General features: G+C 45.8%; 2 protein-coding genes across 2 annotated transcripts in view; one reads left to right on the forward strand and one right to left on the reverse strand.

Moving 5' to 3' along the window:
* Positions 1–22,402, reverse strand: part of SHANK1 (SH3 and multiple ankyrin repeat domains 1) — a 1,619,594-nt gene that overhangs the window by 943,418 nt on the left and 653,774 nt on the right. The window contains exon 12 of the mRNA XM_086930109.1: positions 20,919–21,032. Within this exon, the coding sequence (XP_086786235.1) occupies positions 20,919–21,032 (114 nt within the window). The remainder of the gene's footprint in view (positions 1–20,918; positions 21,033–22,402) is intronic.
* The window catches only part of LOC147701436 (uncharacterized), a 166,366-nt gene that overhangs the window by 31,804 nt on the left and 112,160 nt on the right, over positions 1–22,402 (forward strand). The window lies entirely within an intron of this gene.

A 22,402-nucleotide genomic window follows, 5' to 3' on the forward strand; every position in this document is an offset into this window, starting at 1 on the left:
ATTGACCCGAAACACATTACTTCATACAGGAAATGTTATACTCGTGTATAACATTTCCTGTATGACGTATTGTGGGAGACAGGAAACACATCACAGGAAATTGCTGGCAGCCATTTTGTATTCATCCTGATCCATCCACAATCACTAATCAAATCCTCTGCCATCCTGCAGTTCTGTTGTGGAAAAACCTGAAATGACAGTGCAGGCTAAAATCATGAGCATGTAACAAAAGGGGGAACAGATCATTTGATGAAAGTTCTGCACAGACAGGGGTGGGGGTGACACAACATCAAACCCCAGTTTTATTTTCTCCTACTTTGCATTATGGTACATGTAGTCCATATTGAATGCTCATTACAAGATTTGTGTGATGTGTTACGTAACAATGGGGTGGAGCAGTGCTGTATATCACAGACACATGGTGCCTGATTCACCCATGACATCATCACTCACGTTGGGACCCATCATTTGTGGTGGAGTCAAATCTGTTGAGTGCACAGGTCTGAGACTTCAATGGTTATGGCCATTTGTGATTGAGTGACCCGTCCTCATTAGGACCAGGTAGAACATGTAAAGTTTTACATCTGCGTGAATAGATTGTTTAGGGACATCCCCTACAATGATCGCTGACATGGGCACATGACCTGAGGCACGCTCAACCTTTTGACTACTGTTCAACAGCTGTGATTTACATGCAGTAAGTGTCGCTTGCAAAGTAGTCTCAGGATGGAATATATTGACACAGTCGTGTCTATCCAAGTTTCATCATTGCCAACAGACAGCAAACCACATTTTGTCCATGACACTGCAGGTTGCTCATGTGAAAAATGTGGCAACGAGCTGATCGTGGACGTGCATACCCTGACCTCAGTTATGTGCAATGGCATGCTTTCCGAGATTCAGAGCTAGCCAAGATTCCAGAGGTACATATGTAAGCCATGCGTTAAAGCAATGTTGTACAAAACACAACAGGCTAATATGATCTTGCACACAACTTCAGGGGAGTACAGCAGCACACACCCTGCACGGTCAAGACATCTGAATCGCGACTTCAACAGCCAAAAGTGTGCTCTATTGTGGCTCTAGTCCGTATGTGGGCCCTATTGTACCTATGCTGCTGTATAGTGTTTGCACGCCTGTAAGGGGTGAGGAGATAGGGGGAGAGTGCATTCCAAACATCGCCTTAGGAGGAAAGAAAGGGCAGTTGGTTACATTTCCTTCTTTGATTTGCACAGGACATGCTCTACACTTTAGTACATGCAGTCTCTGTTGGGCCATGTATGTAGCTTTATGATTCTTATTGTACAATGGTTTATGTTGTGTGGCATTCAGCCATTTCAATTACACATATCCCTCATTTTTAGTGCTTGGTACTTACCCAGTAGCCACATGTTGTCAAATTCTTCTGCAGCCATCTGCCGTGCAAGAGGTGACATTCAGAATATGAAGCATTCACAGGTGCTGCCTGGGAACACTGCATGCACATCAATGAACTTACCACTGGCATCACAAACAGCTTGCACATTGATGGAATACCATCGGAGTCTGTTGCAGAAGATGTGTGCAAAGCGGCGGGCCACATGTGTACAATCAATTGCACCCAGCACACATGGGAAGTGTGCAATGAGATATAAATTTCATGCTGCCCTTTGTCTCCTGGCCAGTGTACTCGGCATTTGTATGTGGTTGTGGGCTCTAGCAGTGATGCATCTCAGTACCTGATGCAGGCACCGTGACTGGCTTGCCTGGGAAATGCCCACATGGTCACTGGAGACCCCTTGGAAAGACCCAGTTGCAAAGAAATGGAGAGCAGAAAGGATCTTGAGATAGGCTGGTATTGCATGGGAGCAGCAGGTCACAGAGTCAAGTTCCTGCTCCCACTCACATACCATATCCAAGATGACTTCCGGAGGGAAACGGTACCTGGCCCTTACATCTTGGAGGACATTCCAAATAGGTTGATCCTCTGTCTGAAGATCCTCTCTGCTCTCCTCCTCCACCTCAAGTAGTTTTGCCGCATGGCAAGGGCCAGAGCAACAAACACATTCAGCGACATGTTGAAAGGGTTTGTGTGTGTCTGCTCTGCATTTATACATCCTGCAGGGCTGGGATTGGCTGTAGTGTGTTAGCTGAGCATGGTGGGGGATGGTAGGCACTTGGACAGGTGTTTACCCTTAAGGAAAATGATCAACGACCACAGTGTGTGTATTAAGGCCCAAAATCGGAGATTCCGACCCATAAGCGGAAATTCCACTCCGGGGTGGAATTTCCAGCCCGAGTGCGGACGTAAAGTTAGTAGTCGTAAATCCATTCTGTGAATACCAAAAGTTGTAAGTTCATTCCTTGAATACCAAAAGTAGTAAGTGCATTCGGTGAATGCCAAAAGATTTTGTCTTAAGTTAGTTCTGTGAATTGGGCCCTAGGAGAGAAGGTAGTTAGAGAAGTTGTCAACACAATTAATGAATGAAAGACTATATCCATGTCGGAGTATTGCTGGGAACTGTTTCCACCTAATCCCACAATGTATTAAAAAACGAAAATAAGAAGTGTGATTTATAGTGTGCTGTGTGTAACTATCTGTAACTACAAATCGCAACCCTGAAAGAATGCTATCTACCTGTTAATGAAAAATTCAATAAACAAATGCTTGAAAAATGAGCTGAATATTTTCAGCATACATGTACATTTTAGCCTCTATCTGATATAGGAGAATTGTCAGAACAATTATACATATCTTCAACAAAAAAGGGAGGTATGATGGAATCCTGAGGGACAAACCAGTACAACAATTGAGCCTTTGAACTGAATGGCAGGAGCTGAACCTATGTGAGAAAAACAAGTTGCTAACATTTGATAACGATATTTCTGGTAGAGACTATCTAGTCTCAGACTTTTCACCTTTTGAATGTTCCCCAATAGTCATACTGGATCTGGAAAGTTTTTTAGCAATGCTTCTGCATGCAGGAAGGCGGTGCCTAGCGGCCTTGCACTGACGCCTTTCTGGTCTGGAATGGACATGCGGGCCTGTAGAGGCCCCACTCCTGTGCAATATCAGCTGCTTTTGAGACTGTTCACATTCCCAGATGCGAGCTCCAAAAGCAAACTGGTAGACAGTGTGCAGATTCCTAGACTTGAGATCTTATTAATAGGTAAAGTTCAAACACAGAACGAGAAGGATGGGAGAGTCGGTGAGGAATCTGCAGATACATAGAGTCTCTACCATAAAGAATATTAGAAAAGGTACATAACCTATTCTTCTGATAGAGATTTTTAGCTACACATTCCTCACCCTCTGAATAGATACCGAAGCAGTACCTAAGGTAGGTGGGCTGTGGATGGGCTCAAACCACAGAGTCCTGCAGGACTGAGATGACAATCTGCTCCACTCATCAGACCAGGCTGTCCAGACAATAGTGCATGAGCCTATGTAAAGATGTCCACATAGCTGCCTAGCAGATACCTAGGACAGGGATTCCACATTCTAATGCAGTAGTAGCAGCTTTGGCCCTCGAAGAATCGGCTTGCAGGCTTTTATGAGGCTGCTTCTTTCCCAATCCATTTATATCGTAAAACAATGTCTCAAAAGGGTGTTAATTGAAAGGCAGTTACATATAGCACAATTAGTTGCTAAGAATGGAATCAAAAGGGGCGAATAACCAGGGAGACAAATTTGTTTTTAACATAAATTGTATTTTAGGGTCCAAGCGTTGGGAGTATCTCCTACTCTTTAGAGGAGTGAGACAGAGAATAGAACTTTATCGATCAGAGGGAATGATTCATGTGTCTTTTTTCTAGGGTTTTAAAGATGTCCTTGAAAAAGACCCTCATTCACACTAGTTTCTGGTGCAGTATATGTTAGTGCTCTGCTCTATTTATCGGGTGATTCACATAATCATAGGGTCTTAAACGCCTAAGCTTCCAGTTCTCTAGGCGATGTGGGTCCTCCACTAGGAGGGAGACCATCTGGTTTCTGACAACTATGAGTGACAAGATGTGTAGTGTAATAGGAAAGTGAATTTAAAATTATCTCCATTCCTGCGTTTAGTGTTTTTATTATGCAGGAATGGGGTACAGTTAAAAGTAAGACTGGTGCTTGTGTGGATGTGTTAGTGGTCCACAGCACCTAATGCGAGGTCGTGGTTGGTCAACATATTTCGCCCCTGAGTGGTGGGGCTGGGGTCTGCTGCGGCTACGTTATGGATGGATCTCATGATGGATGCTGTTTCCTTTTCGGTGAGGGTGTTCCACGAGGTGAGCTGGTGTGGGTGGGCTTTGGTCGGCATGAGGAGGTTAATGTTGTTCTCAGCAGGGGGTTGGGTGCGAAGTCTTGGTAGATGGTGCTGATTTTGTTGTGGAAAAAGTCCACAAGGGAGTCGCAGAGCTCGTGAGGGTGTGAGGTTGTTTTCAATTGCCATGGCGTTGGTGAGCTCCTTGACTATGTTGAAGAGTTCTTTGCTGTTTTTGGAGCTGTCACTGATGCAGGCCAATATCTTCTCTAATAATGTACCTTCTCTCTGGAAATGCTTTCTGGGCTTTAGTAATTCCAGTTCGATTGAAATTATATGCCTTAAACTAGGACTGACTAGAATTATTTCTGGCCTACTGTTAGATCAGTACTTATGTTTACAAATTGTTCTGTAGTCCCAAAAACTCAATGAATATGGTCTTTTCGAGAGAACTTTCACCTGACGTGAATAAGATGTATACGATTGGTAAAGTTTACTCCTATTGCTTAAAGCAGATGGACCTAAATTGTGAAGAAGTGTTATTTCAAAAAAATAATAATACATTGAAGTTTCGATGAAAAAGGTCTTGCAGATTAAAAGTTTACAGGATGATATGCATCACTGTTACAGATCAAAGGAATGCAACTGAATTGACTGTTTGTAAATTGTGGCTTGATGCAATTTTATTTGAAAGCTAATATGTGCCCAAATGTATGAAAAGTATTTGATCAAATTCCTTTTGTAGAAAGTTTATGGAATAAAAGTAAGGAGACTTATTTTCAAACTGGCTGTCAATTTTGTAGTGTTAAGAAACAGGATATGATTCACAATTTATTTTTTTGCCCTAGTCTTTAATATTTACAAACAACATTTATTAGGCCTGATATTTTAAAGTATTTAATAGAAACACAAGAGGAAGCACTTAATTACTGTTAAATCTACCAACTGTGAATACTTGCTATTGCGTGATGACCTTTTTTGGGCTCTTTCTTAAATTGTAAGGACGTTCTAACAAATCTGTACTTTTTATTCATTTTAGGTTGGTGTTGTAATCATTTGTCAGTGCATGATTTGTATTTATTTATGTATTACCAGCATTGAACATGTTTATGAGTCATCTTTGGAATCACTTCTGAAATAAATAAATAAATAATGGTAACACCACCAAGTTTCAATGTATGGCTAAGTGAGTCTCCATATTTAGTAAGATTGGCGCTTGCAATTGTTAAAAATAAAGAAGTTAGAGAAAAAAAGTATCTAAAAATTATTCAGGATGCTCTTTTACTAGATTATTGCAGGGACCCACAGACACAATCTGACAGGGAACTAATTGCTCTTGATTAACCCAGAAGAACAAATTACTTACCTTCGGTAACGACGTATCTCTAAGAGAGATATGTAGTTATAGATTCCTTACCTTAGAATTACCCCCAGGCGTCTGATTGTATCTGGTAATTTTTTTCGTAGCGGTACCCCTGTGCGTCGGCAGCTGGCATCTGTCGACTCTGCGCCCATCGTAGGCATCATGGTCGCCAGATGACGTTTTGGTGTCTATTTAAATGCAGCCCTTGCGCACTGACGTCAGTTCTGACACGACTTTCCATGCCAGAAGCGCAGAGCTTCGCAAGACACTGATGCACATAACTAGGGCCCTGTAAGGGAGTCCCTATCCCTAGGAATCAGTTTGCAGAGCGGGGAGGATGGGTGGGGCGGTAAGGAATCTATAACTACATCGTTAGCGAAGGCAAGTAACTTATTTATCTGAAAGAGACCATATGTATAGATTCCTTACCTTAGAATAGATACCCCAGCAATGCCAACCCCGGAGGTGGGTCTGCAAACTGAGTTCACACCAGGAAGTCCTGGAGAACAGCGCAGCCGAAAAAGCAGTCTCTATGAACTTGGCTGTCCAGGCAGTAATGTTTTGTGAACCTGTGCAGAGATGCCCATGTGGCTGCCTGGAAAATGTCAACAAACGAAACTCCACGTCCCAATGCAGCAGAGGCTGCCGTCGCACTGGTTGAGTGGGCGCGCCATCCCACTGGAGGTTCCTTCTTTGCCAAAGAATAACAGATCTTAATGCATAAGACTACCCATAGAGAGATGGTACGTTTGTGCACTGCCCGGCCTTTCTTGGCGCCCACATAACCCATGAACAGTTGATTGTCCACCTGGAATTCTCGAGTGCGGTTAAGGTAGAAGGGTTTTGGGTCTAGACGGTGGAGTCTCTCTTCCTCTTTGGAAGGGTGCGGAGATGGGTAGAAGGTGGGCAATGTGATGGTCTGGCCTATGTGGAAAGAGGTAACCACTTTGGGCAGAAAAGAAGGCCTAGTACGAAGGACCACTTTATCCGGATGGGCAGCAAGAAAGGGAGGTTTGAAAGAAAGAGCCTTGAGCTCACTCACCCTGCGTACAGATGTGATGGCAAGCAGGAAAGCAGTCTTTAAAGTAAGGAGACGAAGAGGACAATTATGAAGTGGCTCAAAGGGAGCATACGTAAGATAAGTGAGGACAACATTCAAGTCCCACTGAAGCATTACGAAAGGAAAAGGAGGAAAGAGATGAGTAATGCCCTTCAGAAATCTGTTAACTATAGAGGCTTGAAAAGAGAAGGCTGATCAGGAAGGCAAAGAAAGGCCGGAATGGACGAAAGTTAGCCTTTGCCCTGTTGGGCCAACGAAAGAATGAAGATGAGAATCTCCGAAAGGGGACAAGAATGGGATCCACAGCCTTTGCAGTGCTTGTTGCACCTACAAGCATTCACCGTTTTAGTGGAGGGACGCCTGGCTGCATAGATGACATTACAGCCTTCAGGAGGAAGGTCGAAAACTGTCAACTGTCGCTGCTCAATCTTCACGCAAGGAGGTGGAGACTGGGCAGGTTAGGGTGGAGAACCATCCACAGCTGCTGCGACTGAAGATCCTCCCAAAGAGGCAGTCTGATCGGAGGATCTATGGCAATGCTCAAGAACTCAGGGTACGGGGGAGGAGCCAAGATGGCGACCGGAGCGGACGTCTAGTCGCCCGGCTCCACCGGCCCTTGAGCTCCACAACGAAATCCTGTTCTCCTTCCTGATCGACCCCGACGGCGGAACGTGTGTGAGGACGAGCTGAACACATCGGTCTTTTCCCGACGTTTCAACATGCCCGGATGCCGGAGATGCTCGAAGTAATGTCCTCCGCCCCGGACCCTCGCCTGCAATGCCGCTCGCCAGGACATGGCCTGAACAGTTGCGTAGCGCAGAGGACTTAGATGCGGCGCCTTTCCATGTGAGGCAATCGCCACCGCACTGATACCGGTGTCCATTGCAGGCTGCGCCTGGAACGATACGGCTGAGTGAGGAAGCCCAGAGGTGGCGGATTTTATGCTCCGAGTGGGAGGTGAGCGGCGTATGGTGCCCAGCGGGCCGGCTCAGCGCAGGCTATCGACTTTCTCATCCGCTGCCCAGCCTGGTGCGAGACGGTTTATGGGAGGTGTGCCCGTTCTGCTTTCGACTCTAGTGGTGTCGGAGTCTCGAAGAGGTACTTGCCTATGCTAAGCCCTCCCCAGCTCCACTATCGTATGACCGGAATCATGGCCCCGCTTGACCACCCGTGGATGGGGGGAGCTCACGCATTCCTGCCCGTGGACTGCCTTGCCCTGCCTGCGCGGTACACCGACTTGCGAGCACCGGCTCTGGAATTTGACTCAAGGGAATTGCAGCCTCCACCATCTTATGGATCTATCCTGGCCGCCCTGCGTGATTTCCGCTCGGAGATGTGTGATGGCCTCCAAGCACTGGGTGAGCGATTGGACAACATGATGTCTGACGAGGCTCGCGAACGCAACGTCTGCCCCCAGCTAAGTGTGAGTCTGCCTCCGCCGATCCATGATGATACAATGTTTCCCTGTGCCTGTGCTGCTTCTGTACTTGCTGCTGCCTCTACCGGAGCCGACGGCTGGCAGCCCTCCAGTCCCGTGACTGATACATTGTCTCCCCTTCCCTCCGGGCTTGACTTATTGCTGCCTGTACCATCGAGTTTACCTGCGGATCCAGCTGCGCAACTTTTGTCCTGCTTGTTGACTTTTCACTGGTGGCCTTCACCCTTCCCCCCGTGGAATCTCTATTCTCCAGATGCCCTTATGGACCTAAGTATGGTGGACAAAGGACCTTTTAACGGTAGTCAGTGGCCATTTTGGGATCCTGCTTTGTCTTCTTCTTTCAAGCGGCCATATTGTCCTGTTGTGCACGGGGGAGGGCTCTCCTGGGGAAGTATGCTCGAGGTTACATCCATGATCGGGTCAGGGCTAGGCTGTTTTTCGTCACTAACTGTTTTTGCTGGCTGAAGGGGATGGGGTTGGAACTGATTAACATGTTTCATGGGCACGCATCGCACGATGACTTTCTCCAACTGCATTGCATAGCTGATTGATTTTGTACAGACGCTTCAGTAATGGACGATATTTATGATGTGGGAATCTGTTGAGGGCCGGGATCTCCGGGTGATTTGGTATCGAGTGGGCTCCTCCCCGCCTTCTTCTTTTTGGGAGTTTAGGTTGATTTATTCTTTCTCACTCCCTATATTACAGGTGTTAATGTTCTTTTTCTTTCTTCATTCTCTTCCTTCTTCTTTCTTGTCTATATTTCGGGTTTTTACAGGGCGACAGGCACTCTGTGGGGGGGCAGGCCGTAGCCTCCACAATGTTGCAGGGTGGGCGGGGTAATCTGGTATATTCTTAGTTCTATGGGCCTTCTTTTTTCTATTCTCTGCGCTTTCTTAATCTGGTTCGATTCTGGGTCTGGGCTAGGGTTGCCAGGGAGGGGGCGGCGATGTTTGGGGTGCATAAATGATGGATGATGACTTGCCGCTGTTTTGCACCGCCACACTACATTTGATGTTAACTTCCACTGTTGTTTTCAGATACAACGCCGCTTACCCATATTGTGAAGCCATTATACGGACTTGAATCTTCTTAGTACTTATTCTTCACTGACTTCCTTATGATGAAAACGCAAAAAAACTTAAAAAAATTAACCTTCAATTCTCCTCTCCCCCGGCGACATGATTCTTTCCAGTGTAACGCTCATTGATTGCTAACTTTTAACTACTGCTGCTGGGGAACTGTACTGTTTGCACCTGTGCTGACGAAGTATCGTGGCCGGCCTGATGGTTGTAGGCCCATATTTGTTCTTTTATTCATGCACAATAAAGGTTTTCAAAAATGTAAAAAAAAAAAAAAAGAACTCAGGGTACCAGTCTCTTTGCGCCCAGTCCAGAGCCACAAGAGTTACTTGGGCCCAGTCAGGCTTGATCTTCTTCAGCACTCTGGGTAGAAGTGGGGCAGGTGGAAAGGCGTACCGGAGGCCGCAGTCCACTTGTAACTAAAGGCGTTGCAGAGCGAGTGCCGCCTTGGACACACCACCGCGCAGAACAGGTGATATTGCACGTTCTCTTAGGTGGCAAATAGATCTAATCAAGGCTCTCCCCACTGCTGAAAGACACTTTGCACAACCACCAAGAGAAGACAACATTTGTGATCCATCATGAACCGGCGGCTCAGTTCGTCCACCCTAGCGTTCAGGGAACCCACCCGGTGTTGAACCACCAGGGATATGCCCCGATGTTCCAGCAATGTCCAATGGCAAAGAGTCTCTTGACATAGGGTCCACGACCCAACCCAGCCCTGTTTGTTGCTGTACCACATGGCGATGGTGTTATGCGTGAAGACCTGCACTACTCTTCCTTTGACAGAAGGAAGGAATGCCTTTAGTGCAAGACGAATCGCCCGGAGCTCCAGAAGGTTGATGTGAGCCCAGATTCCGCCAGAGACCCTTGATCTCCACCTCTGAAACAAGCTGGTTTGCAGCTTTTTTAGTTCACAATGTAAAGATGTGCACAAAAATAGGCTTTCTTAAAAATGTACCGAAAATACTTGTTCCAAGTCATAAATACCTACTATGCAATATTTTGCATTGTATTCTTTTTTTTATTTCCCCACTTACAACACAAATTTTCCTCTTCTGGTTCTTTTTCATGATACTCTCCTACGACAGCCTAACTCTGATCATGCAATCAGTTAGGCAAAGAGGCCCCGTTCCTAGCTTTCATACTGTTGTACCCTACGACTTTCTTTCATATTAGAATAGTATGGAGCAACATAACCAAAGACTACCAACAACTGCCTATTGGCTTGGCAATCCTTGTTCCATTTAATGTTGTCTGCCAGTTATCTTCATTATTAAGACTTCCTCGTGGCAGTCCTTACAAATTGAGTCCGCCCTGTTCCACCAAAAGCCAACATTGTTACCATGTAAAAAAAAGACTCCCTTGTTAATAGCCTACTAGAGTTTTTTCTTTCTAGATTTTTCTTTAATCCCCCATTATCTCACTTTAGGAGACTCCTACACCTTGCCCTAAAGCTTGTTCAATAAATGTATCCATACAATAGGAAAATGATGTATAATCAATCAATCAATCAGGCCTTTGTTAAGCGAGACTACTCACCCGTAAGGGTCTCAAGGCGCGGGGAGGAGGGAACAGCAGGCTCCAATTCATCAAGGGGGGGGTCTGTCTGTCAGGTTTAGAGGTTTCTTGCAAAGACAGGGAGCGATGTTGTCTGCCTGAGGTGGAGCGGCAGGGCATTCCAGGCACGGGCCGCGAGGAAGAAAGATCGGCCTGCCGATCTGGTGTTTCTGGTGCGGGGGACCACAGTGTATGAGAGCTGGACAGATCATAGGATCCTCTGGGGTGCGTGGAATTTGAGTCGGCTGGTCCGGTGTCGTGGAGGGCCTTGTGGGCGTGGGTTAGCATCTTGATGGTGACTCTAGCTTTGATGGGGAGCCAGTGGAGTGTGCGCAGGAGCTGGGAGATGTGGCAGTGTCTTGGCAGGTCAAGGACCAGTCTTGCAGCGGTGTTCTGGATGTTCTGTAGCTTGCGAGTGAAGTTTTAGTTTATTCCGGCGTAGAGTGCGTTGCCGTAGTTGAGTCTGCTGGTGACCAGGGCATGAGTGACGGTCTTTCTGTGTTCGAGGAGGATCCATTTGAAGGTCCTACATGGGAGGCGGAGGGTGTGGAAGCAGGAGGATGAGACGGAGTTGATCTGGTGGTCCATTTTGAGCTCGGAGTTCCAGGATGATTCTCAGGTTGCGTGCATGGTCCGTGGGGGTGGGCAGGCTTTGAGGACAGGAGGCCACCAGGTGTTTTTCCATGCGTCAGGGTTTGGGTCCATGATGAGTACTTCTGTTTTGTTGGTGTTTAGTTCTAGGCAGCTGTTTTTCATCCATTTGGCGACGGCTTCCCTGCCTTCTCGAAAATTGTGTCTGGGGGTATTAGGTTTGTTGGATAGGGAGAGGATGAGTTGGGTGTCGTCTGCGTAGGACACAATGTTGAGTCCGTAGGTTCTGACAATGCTGGCGAGCGGAGCCAAGTAGACGTTGAAGAGTGTAGGGCTGAGGGAGGACCCTTGGGGGACTCTGCAGGTGGTAGGTGTAGGTTTGGAGAGGAAAGGGGGGAGTCTGACCCACTGCGTTCTGCCGGAGAAGAATGAGCTATTCCAGTTGAGGGCCTTTTCTTGGATCCCTGCGTCGTGGAGTCTGCGTATTAGGGTGCGGTGAGAGACGGGGTTGAACGCCGTTGAGAGGTCGAGGAGGATGAGGGCTGCTGTTTCTCCCTTGTCCAGTAGGGTGCGGATGCCGTCTGTTGCAGCGAGGAGGGCGGTTTCCGTACTGTGGTATTTTCTGAAGCCAGATTGGGTGGAGTAGAGGATGTTGTGCTCTTTGATGAATGTGGTGAGTTGGCTGTTGATTGCTTTCTCGATGTCTTTCGCAGGAACAGGAGCAGGGAGATAGGTTTGTAGTTTTTGAGGTCGGTGGGGTCCGCCGAGGGTTTCTTCAGGAGGGGGTTGACCTCGGCGTGTTTCCAGTCGTGGGAATGCGGCGGTTGCCAGGGAGAGGTTGATGGTGTAACAGAGCATGGGTGCGATGGTGTCGGCGGCTCTGTTGAAAATGTGGTGGGGGCAGGGGTCCGTGGGGGCCCCGGATTGGATTGACTTCAACGTCTTCAGTGTGTCTTTGGTGGTGAGGGCTGTCTAGTTGTTGATCGCTGGCTTCAGGGTGTCGGGGTGGTTGGTAAGGGTTTAGTGTGTAGGTTGTCTTCGTCGAAGTTGTTGTAGATGCTCTTGATTTTGTGGTGGAAAAGGTGCTGAGTTTACTGTTGTGTGCTTGAGTGGAGATTCTGTCTTCAATCGCTTTTTTCCTCGTTTTTCTGATGAGTTGGTGGTGAGCATCGGTGGCGGCTCTGAAGTTGTTGTAGGCTTCTGTGGATTTGGTGTTCCTCCAGGCCTTTGAGGTGGCGGCAAGTGCGTCTGGACTCTTGAAGTTCTGTGATAAACCATCTGGCTTTCTTGGCGTGGGTGTTATTGTTTTTTTTGAGGGGGGCTATGGTGTTGGCTCTGTCGGAGATCCATCTTTGCAGGGTTTGGGCTGCGGTGTTGGGGTAGTTGTTTTCCGCGGTGGTTGGGGTGGAGTTGCTGAGTGATGAGGTTAGCTGGTCGTCTATGATTCTGGTCCAGTTTCTACGTGGGAGCAGGAGAAAGTGTCTGTGGATGGTGGGTGTTTTGAGGGTGAAGTGGACGCATCGATGGTCAGTCCATGGGAGTTCGGTGGTGTGGCTGAAAGTGATTAAGTTACCTGTTGTGAAGAGGGGGTCGAGGGTGTGTCCTGCTGAGTGCGTGGGTTCAGTCATGATCTGGCAGAGTCCAATGTTGTGGAGGTTGTCCAGGAGGGGTGTGGTGCTGGGGTCCAGTTGATTGTCCAGGTGGAAATTGAGGTCTCCCAGTAGGGTGTAGTTGGACGCAATGGCATGCAGTGAGATGACATCCGTGATGGAGTTGGCGAAAAGTCTGTGGGCTTGAGGGGGTCGGTAGATGAGGGTTCCTCGGAGGGTGGTGGTAGGGCTAGCCAGTATCTTGAAGTGAAGGTGTTCCATCAGGTCTGTGGGGTCGTCAGGGAGTGTGCTCAGGCGGAGGTTGGATTTGGGACCATGGCGATTCCTCCTCCAGGGCGGGTGGTCCTTCCTGGAGATCTTGTATCCTTGGGGAATGGTGAAGGCAATGTCCGGTCCCGAGGTGGTGTTGGTCCATGTTTCGGTGAAGAACGCTATGTCGGGGGTCGTGCTGTTGAGGAGGTCTCAGATTTCGGTGGCGTGTTTGTGTAGGGATCGGACGTTGAGGAGAATGCATTGCAGGGTCTTCATTTGGGGTGTGGTCTTGCGGGCGGGTTGCGCCGGGTTCGTGGTCTTGGCGGTGCTGCAGGTGTGGCGGCAGCGGTGACAGCTGAAGGGTCTGTGGGTGTCGGCTGGTGATGCTAGCTTGCAGTTGTTGCGTTCTGGGTTGAGGCCATGGAGTGCTGCTGGGTCGCAGCGTTGACGTTGAGGAGATCCAGGGTTCCTGGCGCTGGTCGTGGTCGGGTCGCGGAAGGGCATAGACGGGCTTGCCTTTGGCGCGCCTTTGGCAGCGGCCGCCATTAAGTAGGTGTCGGGGAAGGCGAGGTGCCAATTTTCTTTTCTGTCTCAGGACAGTAATTCCTATGCAGCCTATGGGCCAAACTGCCTTCAAATACTTGTGTTTTTTTCCTTGTTCTGGAAAATAAAGAAATTCTTGTATGAAGTCATTTGGGTGTATGGTCTCTATTACAAGTTTTCTTAAGTAATTTATTACTATGCAAGTATGGCTGAGTTGTTTTCTGGCAGTTTGTCTCTTTTTTAGTTTGGATTTTATAGGTCTGCATAGTTATATATTATATATATATTATATTATATCTATACTAATATAATAAAGAGAAAGCCCAAACCTTTGAGGCTGGTAATCTCAGGAACCACAGCACCAATCACAACACCCAATACAGAGTAGGAAAGGGCAGTTGCAGCAGAAGGACATAGGCTATGCAGACGCCCACCATATACATTTAAAAGGTAAAAGAACCGGGCCAGCAAAGTAGTCACTTGTGGGCGTGTCTGCGTTGTGCTGTGGGCGTGTGCTGGGGGCGTGACAAACACTGGGGGCGTGTGGTACGTTCCACCCTTCATGCCATGTCTCCTATTGTGTGCTGTGGGCGTGTGCTGGGGGCGTGGGCGTGTGCGGGGCGTGGGATTACGGGAAAATAAACGAGCGTTGTGCCCAATATTTCATTGTTTTTTCTTCCCAGGTTCTGTACATTCTAGCTCCGGGTGTCCACCCTGCTCCCTTTAAATACCCTGCACCACATAATCATAACCCACCCTTACTCCTTAAAATACCCCAACACCCTTAAACACTAACCCATCTTAACCCTATAAATATACCCTGTACCCCAAAACCCAAACCTATCCCAAAACCATAAAAAATACCCCTGTACCCCAAAACCCAAACCTAGTCCTGAACCCTATAAATACCCCTGTACCCCAAAACCCAAACCTACCCATGAAGCGCTCATCACCCCGCTTCTAAAGAAACCCACGCTTAATCCAGAATGCTTGTCCAATTTCCGCCCCATATCACTTCTGCCATTCCCGGTGAAGGTGCTTGAACCGCTGTGCTCACCGCCATGGAGGAGCTTCGAATGCGTGCAGACAGGGGCCAAGCCGTGGCCTTGATTTTATTAGACCTGTCTGCCGCATTCGATACTGTCAACCATGGGATCCTGCTCGAGCGGTTGAGAGAGGCAGGGATCGACGGCACGGCCCTGATCTGGTTCCACTCTTACCTCAGTGACAGAAAACAGGCTGTATCCCTTCCCCCTTTCCAATCGGCCTTCTCCCCTGTCCCTCACGGTGTTCCCCAGGGCTCCTCTATCAGCCCGATTCTATTTAATGTTTACTTGAAACCTTTGGTCACTCTAATCAAATCACACAACATGACCACAGTAAACTATGCGGACGATACTCAGCTCCTTCTCTCTTGGGAGGGCGAAGATTCCATCTCCTTAGAAGCTTTCCATAACTGTCTAAGAGACACCGCAAGCTGGCTGCACAGAAACTCCCTCCAGTTTAATTCCTCGAAAACCGAGGTTCTGTTCTGCCCTGCGAGCCGCATACCCCGCCCTCTGCCTGCTGAGTTTTGGCCCCCGGAAAACTCTAACAACCCGCCACCGGTCACTAGTGTTCGCAACCTGGGCGTCATGCTAAACCACCAACTAAGCATGGAAACGCAGGTCTCAAGAACAGTCGCTACCTGCTCAGGCCTTATGCGCTCATTGCGCAAAGTCCTGCCTCTATTACCACCTTCTGCCCGAGCATTGATAGTCAGGTGCACTATTCTTAGTCGCCTAGACTATTGTAATGCCCTTCTGCTTGAATCCCCTACGACACTACTGGACAGACTCCAACGAGTTCAGTCGGCAGCAGCCAAACTGGCTCTTGGCTGGACCAGGAGATCTTCGGCCACCGCAGCATTGGCCGAGCTGCATTGGTTGCCGTTGAAGCAACGCATTGCCTGGTCTTTAAGGCACTACACGGTGCCGGACCCAGACCTCTCCAAAGTCTGTTCTCGTGGTATACTCCCACCAGAACACTTAGGTCTACAACAGCCTGCCTTGTGAAAGTGCCCAGATATAAGAAGGCCAGGACTGGGGGAAGATCGTTCAGAGTAGCTGCTGCCAAGCTGTGGAACAGTCTGCCTGTCGATATTCGCCAAATCCCTCATCTCCTTCCCTTCAGGAAACGAATTAAAACTTGGCTCTTTCCTCCGCCCCTTTAAATCCCCAGCCATAGTTCAACCCCCCGTCTAAGAACCCCCAGGAGTAGCCATCAGCGCCAGGATACCTGCCAGGTGACAGTCGCGCTCTATAAATATTTTAAATAATTAAATAAATAAATAAATAACCCTAAAATACCCCTGTAACCCAAACCCAAACCTAGCCCTGAACCCTAAAAATACCCAAATACCCAAACCTAGCCCTGAACCCTAAAAATACCCCTGTACCCCTAAACCCATACCTATCCATAAATTTTAAAACTACCCCTGTACCCCATAACCCAAAACTATATCTGAACCCTTAAAATACCCAAACACCCCAAAACATATACCTCAGTACCTCAAAACATATACCCCTATACCCATACTTACCTTATCAAACATTAAAAATAAAACATGCTTTTACCATTCATGCTTTTACAACGATTTCGTTGTAAATGTATGCGGGGTAAAAGCATATAAAATGTAATGCCATGCGTTATAATGTCATTGCGGAGTCATGGTACTTTCGTAATAAAAGTATGCGGAGTGATGGTATGCGGAAAGAAAGTTGCGGAATAATGGGTGTTTACCCTCTCCCGGTAAGTACGTTGGTGGCACGGCGGCCCACATCTCCAGCAACATACTCATATTTTTTCACCACCCATTTGAAAAATGCACAGGTCTCTCTCATTGATTGCCAGCACCGACATACACTTTTAGACACACCTCTTGCCACAAGTTCTAGAATTGCGAACTTTAGAGCTGGGGAGCTACGTTCGAATCTCGGCATCAGCTCAACATCCTGTGATTCCAGGCTAATCGCTTTGTCTCCCCGTGCCTACCACAAATGAATGTGTTCTTCTGTAATGTAAATTGTGCTCATGCCATGTTGTCGAGTTTGCGCTATATAATATTGCAAGGAAAAATAAAGTAGGGAAACTCGAGCTCACACACTACTGAACGCGCACTCTTAAGTGCATCAGCAGTGCACTGTGAATCGGAGCGTTTCACAGGCCTGTCACAGATAAGAAATGCTATCAAAACGAAATCCTACAAAACAATATATATATATATATATATATATATATATATATATATATATATATATATATATATATATATATATATATATATATATTTATTTATTTATTGTTATAAGCTCCAGGGTCCCGCACATGGGCAGGGATAATTCACTGCTTATGACTATTGATGAATATCCCCTGGAAGAGAACCATATCTACTTGGCCGATAAATCCAATGAAGCTAGGTCTAAAGGTTCAAAGAAAGAATATAATAAGCTCAAAGAAATATAAAATGATCTCAAATTAAAACATGGGATGACATACAGGACAGCCTTATCTGAATTCCTCAGTAGCCTGGATGTTAAGGGTTCTAATTTTGACATGTCAGCCCATAGTTCTTTGAAAGCCCAGATGGCTATCTAATGGACTCCAAAGGTGGCAACCAATAATCTTGACAGGAAAGCACCTCTTAGAAAGGACAGAATAAACAAGAGGCCCCTTGATTACTGAGACAACCTTTGAGATCTAAACCACCACATGAAGACATGTCACCAATGACAAAAACCCAGTGCCAAACTAGTGATATGACAACAGGTATGAATGCCAAAGCTAACTCCCTCAAACTATCTTTCTTTTGCAACCCTAACTTCTGAATCAAACCTCAAGCTACAGGGCAATAATCAGCAGCAATGGGGTTATATGATGGATACAATATTTCTAGTGTGTGCACATTTTGATGATTACAACACACTGAATTCTATAAGTTGTTATTGGGTAAACGCAGGTTGACCCCAGATATAGATATCAGGCTCCCAGATCTTTACAATGGACACTGCTTCAACTTTAACTGAACTTGCACTACAACACCCTCCAAGCGATACCAAAAACAAAAGAAGGTTCTCCTTAAAAAGACTCAACATGCTACCTAATAATAAGGTCAAGGGAAGAAAGAATAAGAGCAAATCTAACAGATGTCATGACAACAGTAGCAATTTCAATTCACATACTTTACTGTGTTGTCATAAGTGTAACCTTCTAAGAGCAAGGTTTCCTTAAAAAGGTTTATGGATATGGGAAACGATAAACTTGAACTTAGATAGTTTTCGTCAGACTAGTATTTCGAAGTCTCCAGAGCAGTGGCAATTTTCTCCACTAGAGTCATGTCCCTAAAAGGAAAGTAAGAAAAACATGAGTGGGCTGAGTAAACATGTGATGGCTTAGAAAAACCCTCAGGCTCTCTTCAAGCATCAGGGCAAATAGGAATGAGCCAAAAACAGAGAGCGGTCAAAAGTCCCCCAAGGTTTGCCTAGGCACAAACTTTGGAATAGGCATGGCAAGAAGAAAAGAACAAGTAGGGGTAAAATGAAGAATCACTAGAAGACCTAGGATGTCTACGGCTATCCAGTTTTGGCTGCAGGAGAGCTCTAATAAGATAAATGAAAACCTGAAAACACACACAACTGCCTTACTTTTTATTACAAGACTACATAAAAAATCCTCAAATGGATCCTCTCTGGGTTATATGACCTTCCAAGTTAATGGCAACAGTGCCCATGCTTCTAAAAATACTCCTTTCTCAATGGTAAAGGGTGTGCTTAAAGCCTACCTGACCAACCTATTTGTGTTGACAAAAAAAAAACCTGCGCTGTATTTCTATTTTGCCCACTCTAATTCACACCTATGTTTTGATTCTTATTTTCTGAATTCTTTTATTTTTTTAAGTACTCTGCCCTGATTTTCTATGCGTCAAACATAGGTATGTGTTTATATTTTTTTCTATATTCTTTTATTGCTTATTGTAATATACAATAGTCAAGTGGCTGAAAGTAAAAAAAAGCCTGAACTCTGGCCTCTAAGACACCAGGCATAATGGAATAGTGTCTGTTGGAGTCTCTGCAGGGACCTCATAGCATAAATGCAGAGAATAAAACCCAGTAAATAACAATAATCAAGACTGCATGAACCAAAGGGCATTAATGTATAATATACACCTCTTTTCATGGAGTTGCGACCTGTGCCACCGCACTGGGTGCTGACTTCAGGGGTGCCTAGTTTGCAAGTTCATTTTGGTTTTAAAAGCACCTGCTGCCGTATTCCTTGTCTTCAGCAATTTTCAGGTAACAATAAAAATGTCAATATAACTCAGGTGATTAATGTTCTTCGTGGAGAGAGATCGAAGTTTTGACTTGTTGAGGTTTTGACTGATCATAAAATAGCACAGAGGGTTTATACGCCTGCTGCAAAGAACGTGTACCATGCAGATCACAAAGTGCATATAATGTAAATATGTCTGATGGTTACTGGTTTTCTAAGAGACATCCTGTTGTTTAATGCAGTTCATATGTTAAAATCCTAATATATAGCAGTGAATTATTAACTGTCATCAAAGAACTGCATGCACACTGCAAGGTATAGATCAGATCATATAATAAAGTTGCAAGAAGGGTTCATTTGGATAGAAATCGATTCTTATTATTAAAGAGAACCCCAAACTAAGTTGTTCCGTTTTCAATTCTGATTTTGTGCTTCTCCAGACCAAGCACTCTTAAACTATACTGCCTACCAGTATGTATGACATGTCACTCCTACACCTTGCAATCCTCTGTACCATTTCTAATACACTGATTTACACATGTATGATTGATTGTCTCTGTGTAATGCAAAGTGTTCTGACACCCTACACTGGTATGACTAATTAAATGCATCTGAAAGAGAGTGGTTATGGAGATTTGAGGGGCACTGTTAAAATGTGTTGGTGAGGGAATCTACGGATGGGGCGCTAACAAATATGGGCGCACCAGGCACCACCAGAGCTAAAGTCGGCCCTGCCTCTTCCCAACAAGCATAAATGAATGATGGTTGGTATGACCTATGCCATTCGTGATAGTTGACGGACCTTTAATTGAAAGTGAAGTTGGTAGCCAAAGGATTAACCAGATCAGCTAAAACTGTCACATATAGGGTCAACAGCATTGGAGAAAACAAAAAGACCCTCAGGAACTCAGAAGGTAAGTACCTTTACTGCTTACTGAAAGCGAGGCAAGGATACAGCATACTCAAGGGTGTCAGAGATAGGATTCAGCCTATGTCTGAGTTGAGAGGAGCAAAAAAACATGATGTCAACATTCAACAGCAGCAAATGTTGCTAACAAGTCTACCAAGACCACAGCACCATCTGACACCATTTAGAATGTGTCACTTCATATTGTAAACCTCACATGCTAATGATTAAACAAGCCACAGGAGTGAGGAAAGACATGAGAGCTGCACCTGATCTTTGCAGCAGTTTTACATAAAATCCTGAAGCTTTAATGAGATTTCTCCAGTGTGGTATGGCAAGACTTTTTAACTTGCCCGTGAACAATGTTATGTTATGTGATTTCTAGAGTGTGGCTAATCACCACTGAGGGTATCTAGGTGCTGAATAGGGCAGTCCTAAAGGGGGAGGAGAAGATCAGTTTCGTCTTGAAGAGCCATGTCTTGAGGTTCTATTGGAAGTCCATTAGGGAAGGGGAGGTTCTGAGGTGTTTCGAGAGGTTGTTCCCGGTCTTGGCTGCGAGGAATGAGCATCCTTCGCTTCTGGTCTTCTTGATTGAGGGAGGTGTGCTCTTGCCTGGACACAGATTAAAGGTGTTTGGTGGGTTAGTAGAAGGTGAGGCACTGGTTGAGGTAAGCTGGACCAGTGTTGTGGAAAGTGCTGAAGGTGTGGTAGAGCACCTTGATCTTGCATCTTTCCTGGACTTGTGCACTTCTGTTCTGTCGGGGGACTTTGCCAATCATTTAAATACAGTCTTTCTTCCACTCCCTCATCATCCATCAGTAAGTTCAAAATCATGCAAACAGCCAAGTTCCATAAAGCAACAGAAAGACAGCAGTCAAAAGCTCAGCCAACACAGTGAATAATCAGTATAAACTGAAATGTTTGCTGACGGCAGCAAAGTATCTTCTTTAAGAAAACATGTACTTAATTGTAAAATTACCTTGTTTTCCTTCTTGGGGCTTAACAGCTATCTCCTCCACGTAGTCTGAAGGGAACCAACCTGTTCGACCTTTAATATTGCCTTCCCAGAATCCCCCTTCTCCAACACTGAGAACTGCAATTACAAAACCACAATTTACACAACAGTCAAGATGACACAAGAAGAATCAAGCTGAATTGCTGACTTTGCCCACCTCCATTCCAGTGAGACACAAGAATAATTATAACAAACCATTGACTTTGGGGAAGATGAGTATGATCAAGGTCATTGGAGAGGACAGCTGTGCATTGCTTCCAGTGACACACACAAATCAGGACGAACCACTGACTTTGCGGAGATAAAGGCCGATCAGAGTTACTGCAAGAAACATTTGTCTATTCCACACAAGTAGAATCAAGGTGAACCACTAACTTTGGGGAGACGCAAGAGGAATTCCTGTATCTTGACACTGGAGAGAACCATTAGGATCAGTGTCACTGTAGAGGACATTGAGGGGTTTATCCTAAGATTGCTCCCGCCCATTACCCCACTAATGTTCCTCCTGCGTTGCTCGAGAGAGGAATGGGATTTATTTTTTCTCACCATTTGTAGGGGTAGAACACAGAAAAAAGGTTATGTAAAGGCTTTCTGCTGCCTTCTGCTTTTTTTTCAATGGGGCTCAAAGGTATGCAAACCATGCCCCTATAGGAGGAATGTCGGTCTCGGGAGGTGAAGTCTTGCATGATTCTTGTAGGAAAATGCAAGATCTCACTGCCATTTTGGGTGGAGATAGGTATAAAAGGGAGGCTCTGCCCTCTGGCAGTTGCCAGTTGCTGAGTGTCCGATGAAAGCAATGAAGAGTTCTCTCCTGCCAAGAAATACGTTTTCTCAACAGAACTGGCCCTCGTGCACTAAAAGCAGGAAGTGCTTAATCTTAATAACCTTTGAAGGTGAGAGTCAACATAGCTACTTGATATACTTCTTTAAAAACACAGTCAGCAGAGAAAGGAATAAGACTGAAGGTAGGGTACTGAACAAATTATACAGTGTTTGGAAGCACCGCTGCATAAGTCACCCTTTTAGATGTGTCTTTCAACCCTCGTCAACAAAATCTACCCCCAGCTGCCCCATTCCTAACCCCGCACCCTATCCGAGCCACAGTCTTTTGAAGGACACCAAATACAGGAACATAAGGTGTGGGTGGAAAGTAGGTACATTTTGCTCTCCCTTATATATTCAGAACTTGAGACGGATAGCTGTGTATCCCTTTCAGAGGCACACAAGAAGAACGAAGATCAACCATTGACGCTAGGGAGATAGAGATCAATTGCACTGAAGGGGACAGGTAAGTGTAAGGGTTAACACAAGCTGAAACTTACTCAATTGTCACAATGTGGTACATCAAAAATCAGATTTGACATTTAGGAGTAAACACTGTTCCATGTAACGTGAATGCTGGATAACTGCAATCTCTAAAAATACAGAAATGTGCCTACAATATATTT

The sequence above is a fragment of the Lissotriton vulgaris genome, chromosome 7, assembly GCF_964263255.1.
Source record: "Lissotriton vulgaris chromosome 7, aLisVul1.2, whole genome shotgun sequence".
Classification (NCBI taxonomy): Eukaryota; Metazoa; Chordata; class Amphibia; order Caudata; family Salamandridae; genus Lissotriton; species Lissotriton vulgaris.